Genomic DNA, 16,153 nt, shown 5'->3' with positions numbered 1-16,153 from the left:
TTAATGAGATTTCAAAACAGAAGTACGTATTATGCCACTTCTGTGGGCTTGTTTATCTTTGCGTAGCAACAACTATCTCATGTGGAGTAAGTGTTGGGTTAGCAGCACTTCAATATGTCTGCTTGACTGAACTGAAATCCTGCAAGTGCCCTTGAATGGAATCCTGGTGTCCCTTCTGCTGGCTATGCACCTTTCACATACAGGGCTGCTGCTCTTGATGTGTTCTTCCACTTGCACCAACCATTCACCTACTCTTTTCTCAGCTCCTTTTATTTCACCACAAGAATCAATCATCATTGTATTTTTGTGGAAATACCAGTCATATCACTTTGCTTAGTGGCTAGATTATTTCAGCCAACCAAATACCAATTTTATTAATAGACTTTAATGCTAACAATGGGTTTGAATATTTTGGAATATGTTGGATAATGTTGGCGTAAACAATATGCCAGAATTTAGCCTCCTCCTTTCAGTCTTTCCAAGAAAATGTAACCTGCCATGTATTTTACTTTGCTGTTTCAACTGCCATGCTGCTATAAAAGCTCCTATATTCTTGTAACTACATGCACAATGGCTGGCTAGCTAGCGAGCTAGCTAGCCAGCCATCCAGCTATCCAGCGAGTTAGCCAGCCAGCCTCTTACACCAGCCCAGTGGCCCAAGATGTCTACCAGTTTGGGCCACTAGCTATGTGCTCGTGGTTGTGATGTCGTCGTGATGCCATTGTGGTCATTGCGTCATCATAATTCCAGCTTTGTGATCCGACTTGTCTCACTGTTGTCATTGTCATGCCTTCTGCGGCAAACCAGTGGCCCTAGTTGTCTAATAGCTTGGGCCACTAGGCATGTGCTCATGATGGTGATACTATCGTGGTCATTGCATCGTCGTCATCCCGGCTTTGTTATGCGACTCTCATCGTGTCATCCTCATGACATCATTGTTACAGTCATTATTGCTGTCGTGATGCTGCCGTAATTGTTCCTTCGCCATCCCTCAAGCTTCATCATTCAACTCGTCATGCCATTGTTGTCATACCCTCATCATCATCTCATTGTCCTCATACCGTTGGCATGCTATCACTGTCATTGTGTCGTCATACAGAGAGAGGACAGACACTATCTGACAGAGCAGACGTAGCGTCTTATGCTGCAATGTTTTCCTTCGTTCTCCTGTATTCCTAACCAGAATATAAGCTTACTTAAATTTTTCTCTTTAAGCAGAGTCCTGTGTTGTAAATATTTCACATATGCATTGCTTATCATGCCGTGATCATGCTGCCATCACGGTTGTTGCATCATCGTCATTCTAATTTCGGCATGCAGCTATCTTCATGCTGTCATCATCACGCAGTCTTTTTGCCATCGTCATCACTTCAGTAACATCCCACTGTCATTATGCCATCATCATCATCATCATCATAAGTACTTTATTTCTCGTCCGAGCGAGGGGAGACTGGGACTAAAGGCACGCAGGCCTGACAGAGGTCCCAGACCCCACGGTTACAACAGCGGATGAAATCATTACAAATGAATACACATATAACGTACATATATATTTCATCGTCGTCTACCTCCTTCATTGTTCCATCGACATCATTCCTTCTTTGCCATTCTATCGTAATTATGCTGCCGCCATTCAATCGTGATTATGCTGCTGCTGCCATGCCATCATCATCATTGTATGCGTTGTCGTCATAAAGTTGCTATCACCTATCTGTTTAATAGCATTTTCATCATGCAGTCGTGGTCGTACCATTGTCGTTATTCCAGCTCAGTCATCTGTTCATTCTCACACCATCGTCGTCCTGCCATCATCATCGCAGACTTGTAAAATGGTGGCAACATGATGACCACTGTCATTATTTAAGAATCGTCTTCTCGTCGTAGTTATACTGTCTTTGTTGTTCCATCAATGTCATTCCTTCTTCATCGTTCCATCAATGTGACTGCGTCGAGGTGTTGCCATGCTGCCATGCTCACAGGGGCCATGGCAAGCGAGTGCCATAGCAAAGTGGGACTACACAGGAGTATATCGCACATCACCAAAGCAATGGAAGTTTAAGAATAACCACTACAGATGTTGAAACCTCAGCAGTCATGGAGGCATTGCGGAATCAGGGTGTAGACGAGCCGTATGTAAAAATACTGAAAGATATCTATAGCAGCTCCACAGCCATCGTAGTCCTCCATAAAGAAAGCAACAAAATCCCAATAAAGAAAGGCGTCAGACAGGGAGATACGATCTCTCCAATGCTATTCACCGCATGTTTACAGGAGGTATTCAGAGACCTGGAGTGGGAAAAATGGGGAATAAAAGTTGATGGAGAATACCTTAGTAACTTGCGATTCGCTGATGATACTGCCTTGCTTAGTAACTCAGGGGACCAATTGCAATGCATGCTCACTGACCTGGAGAGGCAAAGCAGAAGAGTGGGTCTAAAAATTAATCTGCAGAAAACTAAAGTAATGTTTAACAGTCTCGGAAGAGAAGAGCAGCTTACGATAGGTAGCGAGGCACTGGAAGTGGTAAGGGAATATATATACGAGGGCCGTTTTTTTTTCAACCTCCGATCGCTCCGTGCAGGCGCTACGCGGGCAGCAGAAAGCGGACATGCGCTGTAGGTAACTGCGCAGCTCTCGAGCTACACACTCCGCCATTGTTGACATTCAGGCGTCAGTCGGCATTGTGCTACAGCCACGTCAACATGGCTGCCATTATTGTTGCTCCCGCCAAGTGTGAATTGCGAAGTGTTATTCGTTTTCTACAGGCTGAAGGCCATGGTGCTGCAGAAATCCATCGGAGAATGAGTCGAATGTATGGGGAAAACTTCATGAGTGATGGTGTTGTGCGTGAATGGTGTCGAAATTTTAAAGATGGACGTAATGATGTGCATGATGAAGGGGGCCAAGGACGCAAATCTGTCGTTTCAGATGACCTGGTTCAACGAGTTGACAGAATGGTTAAAGAAAACCGCAGATTCACCATTACTGCTTTATCTACGGAATTTCCAGAAGTTTCAAGGTCTGTTTTGTACTCTATTGTTACTGAACGGTTACGCTACAAAAACTTTGTGCACGTTGGGTCCCAAAAAATGTTGACGGACGGCCACAAAACTCGACGAATGGCGTCAGCTTTGGAGTTCCTTGAGCGTTATCAGGATGAAGGAGACAACCTTTTGAAATCAATCCTGACTGGGGATGAAACCTGGATTCAATACGACACACCGGAAACAAAACGACAATCACAACAATGGATGCATTCAAATTCACCAAACAAACCAAAGAAATTCAAAAAAACCTTCAACAACAGAAAGACCATGGCTGCTGTGTTTTGGGATCAACAAGGTGTGTTGCTTGTGGAGTTTATGGAGCCCTGAACCACAATCACTGCAGCTGTTTATTGTGCAACTTTACGACGTTTGCGTAGAGCCATTCAGAACAAACGAAGAGGAAAGCTGACCGCTGGAGTTGTTCTGATCCATGAAAATGCCCGTCCACACACTGCTGGAGCAACTCAACGGCTTCTCCAACAATTTGGATGGGACATTTTCGATCATCCGCCATACAGTCCAGACTTAGCACCCTGTGACTTTCATCTTTTTCCTGGACTGAAGACGTGGCTTGGTGGGAAGCGCTTTCAAACCAATGGCGACCTTCAAACCAACATCAAGGACTACTTGAATTCATTGGCGGCAACTTTTTTTGAAGAGGGTATTGCAAAGCTTATCCACAGATATGACAAATGCCTCAATCTCTTCAGTGATTATGTCGAAAAGTGACCGCAACTGTACTAATCTTTTGGTAATAATATTATTGTTTTAGATGAACTTGTCTTTTATTTATAGCCTATCGGAGGTTGAAAAAAAAACGGCCCTCGTACTTAGGACAGGTAGTGACTGCGGATCCAGATCATGAGACTGAAATAATCAGAAGAATAAAAATGGGCTGGGGTGCGTTTGGCAGGCATTCTCAGAACATGAACAGCAGGTTGCCATTATCCCTCAAGAGAAAAGTATATAACAGCTGTGTCTTGCCACTACTCACGTACGGGGCAGAAACCTGGAGGCTTACGAAAAGGGTTCTACTTAAATTGAGGATGACACAACGAGCTATGGAAAGAAGAATGATAGGTGTAACGTAAAGGGATAAGAAAAGAGCAGATTGGGTGAGGGAACAAACATGAGTTAATGACATCTTAGTTGAAATCAAGAAAAAGAAATGGGCATGGGCCGGACATGTAATGAGGAGGGAAGATAACCGATGGTCATTAAGGGTTACGGACTGGATTCTAAGGGAAGGAAAGTGTAGCAGGGGGCGGCAGAAAGTTAGGTGGGCGGATGAGATTATTAAGAAGTTTGCAGGGACGACATAGCCACAATTAGTACATGACCGGGGTAGTTGGAGAAGTATGGGAGAGGCCTTTGCCCTGCAGTGGGCGTAACCAGGCTGATGCTGCTGATGATGATTACGACAGATGTTAGCTAAACGTGACTTAAGAAATATGGCGTGTCACTGCGTTGCTTGAATGCTCATCACATTACCATCGACAGTCATTGTGAGATGACTATCTGCCGTAATTCTTCTTGTGCTGCTGTATTTCATAGGAACATGCACAGATATTATTAGCCTTGCATAAATAAATACAAGACCCAGACCACACTCTAACGCAAACTCAAGAGCAGGACTGCCCAAAGTCATTTTAGAGCAATTTTTGGAGCAAGAATAAATTGCATTATGGAGCAGTTTGGAGCTGACAAAATTGCATTTTGCATCAGCTTGGAGCAGAATAAATTTGATTTTGGAGCAATTTGGAGCAGATAAAATTTTATATTGAAGCAGTTTGGCGCAGGCCAATCTGAGTTTTGGTGGAAAATGGAATATGGCAGCTGTTACGGTTCACTGTGTACAGCGATGAATGGAACGGATGCCAAGCACCTGAGACTCGACGTGCCTAATCGTCATGCTAGTCAACATGAAAAGACTTTTCCGTCAGGCGTGTGTGACGGGATTGTGCACCAGTGCAAATCCTACTCTCCTTTGCCCTATGTTCAACCCCTCAACGCCAGGGAGTGGTTTCTCTCTGAATCTTCTGTGTGGGCTGACCAGAGCGCTGACATGTGACCTACGTTCAACCCCTTCATGCCAGGGGGTATTTTTTCTCCGTATTCTTCTGTGTGGGCTGACCAGTGTGCTGACAAGGTCCTCTACCAAAAAACAAGAGAGAATGACGTTGCCCGGATGGTGGAGGGTATAAGAAGGTCAGCAAGATGCCACAGACCGATCTTCTTTGCCCATGCATGCAGGAGCACGCACGCTGAATGTTTTTGTGCTTTTTGTCTTGGAGCACATCGCTCACCTGTAACAATGCATTAAACTTCTGTTATTTGTTTTTACATCATCTCGTCTTCCCCATTGGACATTTCTCCAATGGTCAATCTGGTTTGTGCTCCAAGCAGGTGCTGTTGAAGGTTGCTGAAACCTCGTCCCCAGACCAACCGGTGGCCGCCATCACACAGTGCACTTCAATACCACGACAAAACACAGAATAAACCAGCACAAGCGCTCTACTGCAATAGCCTTAAGCAATGTCTTAAGCTGAATTTTAAAGCAGATCACCCTGATACAAAAACTGTCCAATGCATGCAAATTTTGATAATAGTGCCTGTAGATTTTTAATTAGTGGTAGCAATCACACACACAAAAGAAAACCACGCATTGTGCAATAGTGAGTCCGAAATTTCGAAAAATAGCTAAAGATATTTCTTATAAATACATTTTTCTTTACTGTTTCAACAGTGCGAGTGAGGTGCCCAGAGGTGTGCTTCATTAACCCACCATACGGAGAAGCCAGAGTTATGAACTACTGTGGTTTATTGAAAGCCATTTCTACATAACAGACCAGGATGATTTTAAAGTACCTAATGCTTACCTTTATGGTAAAATGTAAAACTAGTCCAATATGTTTTTATTACATGTCCTTCACTAGCCCTTTGTGCTTAGTCAGAATGGCTCAGGCATCACCCATGTGGCATTAAATAGATTGGAATAGTTTTACATTATTTGAGCTCTAGGGACAGAGATGCCCGCCCGGTGAACCTGCTGCAATGCGCGCCGCTCTACTGTCTAGTTCACTTGCAGAGCCTGAAGCCTACTTTTCGTTGTTTTGCACCTCAGCTAGGGAGTGCCGTGCTGTTGGGCCCACTCAACCGTGTTCTAGTACACTCTAAATACAGGTGCCCTGGCTGTTTCGAAAGCAGCAACCGGGAGTGTCGGCACGTGCCGGCTACTTGCAGGAAACGCCGAAAAGTTGAGTGCAAAAATTACGAGAAACTTTGTGGGAGGTGCCGGGGCGCAGTCTGCGGAATGCGAACGGCTTCACTTTCTTTCGGAGAAAGAATTCGCTTGCTGTTGGTGGCAACTGCCGGAGCACACAGGCCAAAGACGTTCTGGTGCAGCGTGGCGCACTTTCTGACAACTTTCTGTGTTTGGTGCAGTTTGGCACAGGCATTTACATTTGTGTAAAAATGGCACAATTGGCACAGGAGTCCCATCCCTGCAAACTGCATTGTTTTTGGCTGCTCCACAATGTTCTTTATGGGTCAACCAAATTGCTGCGTAGCAGAAGCATTTGTTGCGTGAAGCTTTTGACTTCAATCACTTTGCAAGTTGACAACTGATATTTAAGTAGTAGAAATTAGGCAAACAATCCTAATTACATAGGCGCATAATGAAGAGATATAAGCAATATTATTTGCTAGAAGTGTAAGAGTGTTCAACATATTAATATGAACAGAACATTCTTGTTATTTAATTCATACTCTATATTAAAATTATTTGGTGTTTAGAAATGTTTGCTTATGGTTGTGTACACAGACCTACCACAACTTTTGCAAGAAGATTTACTGCATTGATCTTTGCAAGTCAAGGCTCATCTTTTTGATGTGGGTCACTACGTTTGAACCAGTAGCAAGATTGTACAGTGTAGAGAGACGAACAAGGCACTGTTTAGCTTCTTTATTTGGTCATTATGATCATCATGATCACTTAAATTGTGATGACTATTTATTGCTTACGTAAATGTTGTACAGATAGATGCACCACTTTCATTTCTGTCCTGTTAACAGCACTTAAACGTTTAAAAAAAAACAGAATTCAGGTTTGGCTGGCCCTTTTGTATCTTCCCTCTTTCCCTACTTCTTTAGCATGGGTATCAACTGTTCAGTTCAACATTCAAGGCAAGTTATTTTTCATTTTAAATCAATTCACTGATTTCACGATTGGCCCATCAACAATGCTAATATATTTCATGCAATACATTCAAGTGTCCAAGCTCTTGACAAAGGTAGCCAGTGCAGCTCCTCTGTGGTTGGTAACAGAGGCTATGAGCCACAAACAGACCAAATTTGAAGGCAGCAGCACATATGCTCAAAATGCTGCAGCTTCCTCCAAAAATAGAAAGTCCATACAATGTTTGTTTGTACCATATAACCTTTCTTTCCTATTTCCTATTTAAAACTGTTTTGCCCAATTATGAATTATCATAGGAGCTACACAAGAATTTTCGTGGTCATGAACAAAACCACATTCAGTTCATTACATGGGCTCAGAGTAGCATGTCAGGTGATCAGCCAGGCCAACATCTCCACCATATCATTAAAGTTTGTATCTCTCTCTCTCTCTCTGTCTCTCTCTCTCAGCGCAACATGAAAAACATTAATGCCACGAAAATATCCACAATTAAGGCAACCTAACTTGAGAAACTTTTTAGGAAGACTTTGTTAAGGCAAAACCTTTCAGACAGAGTTTGCAAGCTCCACAGCACAAGGATAGTGCTCAAATCTTAGTTATAATGAAAAAAGATGCACTTCGCAATGCTGAGAAAGCTCATGTAAAAATGAAGTTGCACAGGCGAGCCATTACTGGGTTAATTCTGTGCACAGCAGTGGTCTTTCAACAAAAGATGTTCAGAACTTAAGGGGTGTGCGAATAGTGATTTTGGGACCGAATCAAGTACGAATCAAATAGCACCACAAGGGAGTTGAAACGAATATCGGATATCTTTCTAATAGTCTAAATAATAAATGGCTGTTATCACAAAGTATAAAACAATGTTCACAGCCCAGTATTCTTAAAGTTAGCAAGTTTCTGTCATTACATAGTGAAGCATTGTTTATTAAAGACATAAATGGAGCATTAGGAGCAAACAAGTAGTTTCTTCACATGAACAGAGCCCTTCAGAGAGTGGAAATGATTGCTCCACAGCCCGTAAAGTATGGCTACCTAAGTGATGTAGCCTGCTCCACTACGCCAGTTCTGTTTTATGTTTATACTATGCCTGCAGGGGTGAAAATTTACTGTACTTTTGCTCCAATTTTATTTTATTTGGGAACAGTTGACGTAGTGAAATATTTGAAAAGTATTTGAAAAATATTCACATTTATGAATAGTGACTATTCAATTCGAAGACCGAATCAATTCGTTATTTGAGAGTTTTGAATACAGTAGAACCTTGTTGATATGTTTTGGGGGAAAAAAGAACACGGAAAAACCGCACTAACTGGGAAAATGTACGATACGAAGTAACTAAAAAATTTGACAGACTCAACTATTGTTGACATCTACGTAATGCGAAGCGTCGTGTCACGCGAATCGCTGCAGCATGAGGCGCCGTTGACGCCGCCGCGTATCGTGCTGGTGGTGCTCCAGCCTATTGCGTAGTGTTTTAAGAGGGCGACGGGAAACCGAAACGAAATCGAGCTGGTGGGCGACTCCGGATGCCACCCAAGCGAAACGTGATGCCCACATCACGCTGCCTGCAGCAGGGAACGATATGGATTATCGCCTGCTAAAAGCATGCAGTACACTACCAATGGCACTGTGCACCACGCGCTGTAAAACAGATAGGTGAAGATGCTTATCGCAATAGCTTTGACGGCGATAGTTGTGAACACGCCATGCGACGACCCAGGCGGAGATTTGCTGGTATCAGAGTAAGAACCGTCGTTTCTAAAAAAAAGTTCACGCCCTTTGGACTGCCCCTTCTGCCACACAACAATAATCGTCATCTGCCTTGATGCGTTTCTTTTCTTGATAACGCCGCGCCCGCTACTTTCCTGTCGGGAATGCTATCATGCTGATAATGCGCATGCTGTTCGTTACTGGAAAGTACCGGGCTCGCAGCGTTAAAGAAAGCAAACGCATCAAGGCAGATGACGATTATCGTTGTGTGGCAGAAGGGGCACTCCAAAAGGTGTAAACTTTTCTACTATTCTCGATCGCGCGCACCTCGCGACTCTTCTTGTTCGCATGTGATCTAGCGGCCAGAAAACGTATCCGATCACAGTCCGTAGCAGGGAACGGCGGCGTACTTCGGTTATCGCCTATTAAAAGCTTGCAGTATGCTTCCGACGGCACCACGTGTTGTGAAACAGATAGGCGAAAATGCTTATTGCAATAGGATTGGCGATGATAGCTGGGAATGCCGCGTGCGACGACCCCGGAGAAGATTTACTGGTACCGAAATGAAAAACTGAGTGCACGGCGACATTTTTCGCATTTAACGGGCGGGCAAGCATTGCGGTGAAGCTACCGCGGCGGGCAGCTATATGTACTGTTCTCGATCACGTGCGCCTCGCGTATTTTCCTGTTTACATGGGATCTAGCAGCTGGAGGAAGTATCATACGATCTAAATTCGGCGACGTGCTGAACGTTGGTGCCGAAAAATCATGTTTTCCGGGAATGTATGAACCGGTAAAAAAATGAGCGCAACTCTACTGGATTATTTTTGCGGTCTCGATTGCGAACGTTGGCGCCGGGAAAACGTACGTAACGGGAACGTACCAACCAAGTTCTACTGTATTCGCACATCCCTACAGAACTTGCTGCAACTGTCATTTTTAATTCTTACCTAACAAATTCCAAACAAACCTGTCTTTTCAGCATGTGCTGCAATCAGCATGAACTTATTTGCTCAACCTTAAATATGTATAACAGATGTTTTGCTAACGCAATGCTAATCAAAAGCATTATAGCTACTTCTGTACAAACTAACCTGGTTCGCATTGTCTGGCATCGGGCCACCAGAAAATGACCATGTGATGTTTGGTGTAGGCCGTCCAGAAGCTCGGCAGTCAAAGCGTACAGTCTCTCCTTTTCTGGCCTCAAGACTTGTAGGGTGGATGGTAAGGTGGGGGCCCTCTCCAGCACCTGAGTCATCTTCAGAAACAATGGCAGCCATTGTTTCTTCTTCAGAGAGGTTAGTAAAGAAAGAGTTATAGGAGGTGGTTTCACAGTCACCAAGAAAGGTAAGCTCTATTTTGCTTGTTTGGTTTCCTAGCTCTTATCATCTATAACCTAACCGTCCTTTAGAATCTTGCTTCTCAGTGTTGGCCTTTGTAGCTTTCAAACCACAAAGGTAGTAGAAATTACAAAAACTGTAAAATTACCAACATGCAAAAATTATATTATACAGCCAGACACCTAGCCAGTACAGGCACATATTATAGCATGATTGCAGCAAACAGATGAACTTGTTGCCTAAAATTATGATAAATTGCAAAGTACAGAGTTCTGCCACTTGAAAGATAGATGAAAGAGGTGCGCAGTATAAGTAATGAAGATCTCAAAGAGTAGAATATCATGAATTAGGAAGGAACAGCGCCAACTAAGTTGATTGCGAGAGGGAGAACGACACAGGAGAACGATCCTCTCGTGATCGTCTTAGTTGGCACTGTTCCTTCCTAATTCAAGTATGCACCGTCTGACCCAAATGAATGTTGTTCTGAAGTAGAATATCATGGCATCTACCGGTATCAGAAACCCAAAAATTAAGTATAAAAGTGTCAAGCAACTTTTTAGCATGACTTTGGAGTGAAAGTAAAACGACTTGTCTCTGGCTGATGACATAAAACAACAGTGCCTGTCACTGCTGTGCAGGCATTCTTGCATTGAAGTTGGTGCTTTGGAGGTACGGTACTCCGACCCCTCACCAGCACATGGTTGTGTGATGCGCATGTATTAGTCTCAGTGAATACACAACTTCCAACCAGTATGCTGATTCACGTACACTGCTAGAGCAAGAGACAATACTTAGTGGATTAAGCAAGTGAATATCATCACAGTCAAAATAACATGAAAATTATTTGTTTGTGAATGCTGACATAATTTACTGGTCTTGTAGTGAATGACTGCTCCTGTGATCTATAAACTGGGTACAAGATCAAGATTGTGTAACATGTAGCTGACACAATAAAAAGAAAGTGCATGGCACTGCTAAAAATGGGCAAGTGTTATAACTGCAGTTCCATTTTAAGAAGAAAATATTTTGTGGTTTTAGCTGAACTTTAAGTTATCAGTATTGCACAGCAAAACATATATGTAATTTATATTTGATCACTTAGGAATAAAATAAATTCTTGAAATTTAGCCTAGCTAGATACACTATGCAAATGCAACACAATGCACAAAAATTTCTGTACAGTGTGAGGCACTGCATTGTTCAAGAACATAATATGAGAAAACATTCCAGCTTGTTTTTTCTTCATTTGTGCAAAACCCATTACATTCACATGCCTTCGATTTACATGAATTTTGCTATTGTAAAATGTTGCGAAATTTAAGGGCATGTGAAGTTTTCAGGAAAGAAATGTGGACACTAAGCTAATGCATCCCTCAGACAAGGAGTGATGCAAGAGAAAGGATGCATGACACGTGTCTAAAAGACCAAGTAAAAGGGTAAACAGTTCACATTGTTTCAAGGCAGAAATGGTGGGAAAAATGGAAAGAGTATTTTGGGGTCCAAGTGAGCCATAAGGCCCAAGCCTAAAATTGCAAAGTTTAGTAGTCACTAATGTTGCCCCAAGTCCTCATTTGACAAACAGTCAGGGCCTTGAAATTTTAGGGTCTTACAGTGTGCTCTGTTCAAAACCAGTCTGCTGCAAACAATAACATGAAAGTAAATTTAGCTACAAACTGTTGTCCAGCAAAAACCTGAGCAAATAACCATCTGGGTTTACTGCACAAGGACAAATGAAATCAAGAAATTTTAAATTTTTTTGCAGCCACGTACAAGTACAACTGGTAAACCACATTTACTAGCCAAAAGGACTGAGCCACCCTAGCAGTGTAAACCCTTCTAACAATGGCTAAAAGCCTTTTATTCAACAAAGGCTGATTCTCCTCTTACTGAATTATAAAAAATGCCTACGAATTCACCCTTATGCTCTTCTGTGTTCTCTTGGCAGCCCCTGAAGTGAATGTGAAGAGAAAATATTAACTGTTATTTCATCACTCATAACGCTATCAAAAGCCTCAAAAGCTTCATGAAAGAAAGAAAAGGGTCAGCCTCCATAACAGCAATGACGAAAACTGTCCAAAAACTTTCTTGACACCAGTCACTCGAATACTTGCTTACCTCCTTTCACAAACAGCACTGTCCTAATGTTATCTGTTCCCATGGCATTGCTTGCAGTACAAAAGTACTCTGCTTCATCAGACTTCCGAGCAGCAGGTATCCGGAAGACTCCATCAATGAATGTAGACTCTGGGTTGACCATACCATTGCGGCCTCCTGACCATTTAACAGTTGGCTCAGGGAAGCCATCAGCTAGGCAACGGAACTCAACTGGCTGACCAACGTTAACCTCTTGGAAATGTGGCTCAATTCGTGCTCGTGGAGCTGATTTCTGGTCAAGCCCTGGAAAATAAAATGTGAGCATGAATCATGTGAGTATAAAAGAGGTGGTGACCTACCCAGCTCAAAGAATGCAATCACACTACTTCAGTGTGACATGTTATGTGACATGTTATGTGACATAACAAGTGACATGTTACGTGAAACAATTTTACACAAGCACAGTCAATCCACTATTTCATCTTTATACCACTCTTGATGAAAAATATGGGCCACACCCAACACTGTCCCTTATTTTATTATTACTCCTTAAAATATTTCAACCATTAGCACCTTAGTCTCTCAGGAAGTTCTCTATGCCTCTTCATAGCCTGAGTACCACAGAATGCATGGTGCTGCCCATCCTTGCAAGCTTGTGATTTGATCAAGGGTAGCATGCTAGGTGAGTTGGTACATAGTGTAACCACAGCGTGAAAAGAGAAAAACACAAGTGGTGCAAGGGGCCCAAGCCAGCATGTGTCCTGTGTGCTACTACTTCTTATGCTGTAACCTTTCACTGGTTTCCCGACAATTTATCTAAGCTTTCCTTGTTATACATGATTACTGAATAATACCCAAGTCATGAAGCATGTCTCGAGAACTGCTATAACAAAGAAAAGCTTGCCCAGTGGGCAGTGTTCATGATTACCATCAACAAGAAGAACGGCCTTGTCTTGGGCAACACTTGAGACATCTGAACCGGTGCACACATATGTTCCATTGTCTTCAACACGAACATCAGGCACTGTCAATATTCCACTTGCTTCTGTGGCTCTTAGAGGCAAGCTACCAGATTCTTTGGTCCACACCAAAGAGAAAGGTGCCTGAAACAAAATTTAATCGTAGACAGTCATAGGAGGACACCAGCAATGGAAAAAAATATAACAAAAAGCTGTTGTTAGTTCACTTTCCAAAGCCCTTCGTTTTGCTGGCATTTTTTTACGATCGGAAGTAGCAAGAGCATTACCAAAAATGCAGAAAACTGGAGGAACCTTACCTTTGACTGTGAATATCCCGTGCAGCGTATTGTCACAGTCGACCCTACTGGAACTCTTTGAATTCGAGGTTGTTCTACCTGAACTCTCATAGACTGTCCACCACCACCTAAAATAAAGTGGCACATTGTCATTATGAATTTGAGCATCTTCAGACATGTATGAGTTAAATACCTATTTCAGAACCTAAAGCTTAATTGAAGATTATCATCACACCACCTTTCTTTTTTGCTTCGCTGCATACAGCCTTCCATCTTTTTCAACACACTATCAACAGTTAGATACAAAGCAAATATCAGTCTACCACCTATGCATAACAATAGACACTGTGTGAAACAAGCGTGAAATACAGGTAGAGCATAAGTGTAAAGCACCAATTTACAGCTAAAAGTGTTCCTAGAGCCAATAAATATGCTGCAAAAATTGTATGAAATTGTGCATGGATGGTAACCCCAGCACTGTGCCAGTGATCAAGTTGAAATGTTAAATGTTTTTCACCTTTGAAAGTGTGCCAAGCTCCAATCACATGATCGCAAAGCAAAACAAAAATATTTTCTTCATATAACTGCTATCTTTCAAAAGAAACATAAGCTCTTCATGTTATTACATTTACGGAAGGCAAACGTATTGGGAACCTGTCTGGTGTGATGTGTCTATCACAAGATTCAAGTCGGTGTGAGATTGCCTCTTCGATATAATTATAAGCAGTCCAGTTTAGGAATGCCTCAGTAAAACACCTTTTGCCAAGATAGTAAAAAAATTCAACTTAGACACCATTACTAAAATTGTTTGGTTTATGCTGCTGTACACATACCCAAACTTACATCAGAACCTCAGGTACCCGAACTTAGATTTCCAGAAAGCACATAATTTCTTAAGAAGAAAAAAGGGGTAGGGGTGGGGAGTCTGTGTCATTAGAAGCGTTCACAATGGCACAACAATATTAGTAGGCAAAGAAGGACCATTAGTGCCAACAGGACACAAGACTCACAGGCATGTTAGTCAAGCTTTCTGCTTAAGTATCCTTGAACACTGATGATGTCAAGTACAAAACAAAAAGCAATGGCTCAAACTGAAAATATTTCTTTCAGTGCATTATTTTCAAATGTATCTTTTTATATTCTAAGAACAAATCTGTCAAGCTTGCAAGTTGGCATACTTCAGAAGGCCCTTATTTGTCTTTTAGCTGACATACAGATACAGCTATTAGGATGTCATTACACTATGTGATGTGGGGATGCGCGACTCTCGCGCGTCCCCTGATGTTTTTCCCGCATAGCACGTCTTCTGTAGTGCGGCTTCGCCGCGTGGCCTGCGTGATGCCGCGGCGGTCGACGTGGTTGGGGCGCAGTGCGAGAGATGGCGCGAGTGTTGCGCTGCTAACGCCGCCGAGAGGCGAAGTTACTTGGGCGCCGAAAGGAAGGCGCTTACTCTCCTTGGGGTTCGGGAAGCAAGCGGGACGGACGTGCCGTGCCGCGCATGCGCCGACCCATGCTTCTGCGAGACCGTCTCGCGTGACTGTACGCGCTAACGACCAGGCGTTGAGTTCCAGCATGGGGCGAACATATTCGCTCGCGGCGAGTCGGACTTCTAGATTTGTCGCGCGCCCATCGGCATGTTTTGTGGATAGCAACTCGGCTAGCAGGCATTGATCTATGAAAGGTGCAAAAATGCCCTTGTGATTGTTTGCACTACTGTGTTGTCGTTCCTTTGTCCCAAGAGCACGGGAGGAGAGCCCCACATCTCCCACAGTGAAAACTGACGTGTATTAACTGAAAACTAATTGGCACAAGTATAACAAACATGACATAAGTATAAAAGACTGCATGAATGAAAAATAACCAGCATGTATATTTTCTACTTTAAGGAGATCCAGTATTTTCCTAAATGGATATGCATGCTGGAATGCGCTAACTGTACACACTGGCAGTCTTTATGCCAGCACCTTATTCGTCAAGGAGTGATTGCAATCTCTCTTTACAGCATTTAGAAGTGAAAGCTCACAGCCCAATATGTTTGCTGTCAAAAAATAAACAAATGAGCATAATATGCAAGTATGCTACTGCAGACTTCCGTTAATTGAACCGTAGTTAAGTGGATTTTTGGTTAATTCAATCCCAGCCGAAGGTCCCCACTGGTGCCCATGCATTTTGATAGGGCCAAACTTTCGTTATTTCTATCTTAAAATTGGCCTTTGTCGGATAATTTGAACTTGACCAGACAGCAGGGATGCCCCTGACCCCAGTCATGGCAACCCCGATAGCAAACCATTTAATGGCAGCGTCCATCTTGGCAGAGTTTAGGGGACAGCGAGTGCATTGATCACATGTCATCTCTACTTCTAGTTAGGAGCTTTAATGTCATTTCAACGTTAGTTATCTACTCTAGGCAAACATAAAGTGGGCACGAGTTTGATTTGGGGGTGTGAGAATTGGAAAATATTGCCAACGAATCAGGTGGCGTGTTTTGGCGTTTTGCTGCGACACCAAT

The 16,153-nt window shown here is 42.8% G+C and overlaps 1 protein-coding gene across 29 annotated transcripts in view; it reads right to left on the bottom strand.

The window, feature by feature from the left end:
- The window catches only part of trol (terribly reduced optic lobes), a 604,861-nt gene that overhangs the window by 149,312 nt on the left and 439,396 nt on the right, over positions 1-16,153 (bottom strand). For 27 of the 29 annotated variants that reach the window (XM_065435395.1, XM_065435391.1, XM_065435373.1 and 24 more), the window contains 4 exons: positions 13,666-13,772; positions 13,318-13,492; positions 12,411-12,692; positions 10,050-10,243 (listed from right to left, as the gene is read on the bottom strand). In XM_065435395.1, the coding sequence (XP_065291467.1) occupies positions 10,050-10,243; positions 12,411-12,692; positions 13,318-13,492; positions 13,666-13,772 (758 nt within the window). The remainder of the gene's footprint in view (positions 1-10,049; positions 10,244-12,410; positions 12,693-13,317; positions 13,493-13,665; positions 13,773-16,153) is intronic. The other 2 variants (XM_065435376.1, XM_065435402.1) reach the window with 1 other exon arrangement.

Source organism: Dermacentor albipictus, chromosome 2 (genome assembly GCF_038994185.2).
Source record: "Dermacentor albipictus isolate Rhodes 1998 colony chromosome 2, USDA_Dalb.pri_finalv2, whole genome shotgun sequence".
NCBI classification, from domain to species: Eukaryota; Metazoa; Arthropoda; class Arachnida; order Ixodida; family Ixodidae; genus Dermacentor; species Dermacentor albipictus.
The sequence above is the reverse complement of the archived record's forward strand: the minus strand, read 5'-3'. Positions and strand labels throughout refer to the sequence as shown.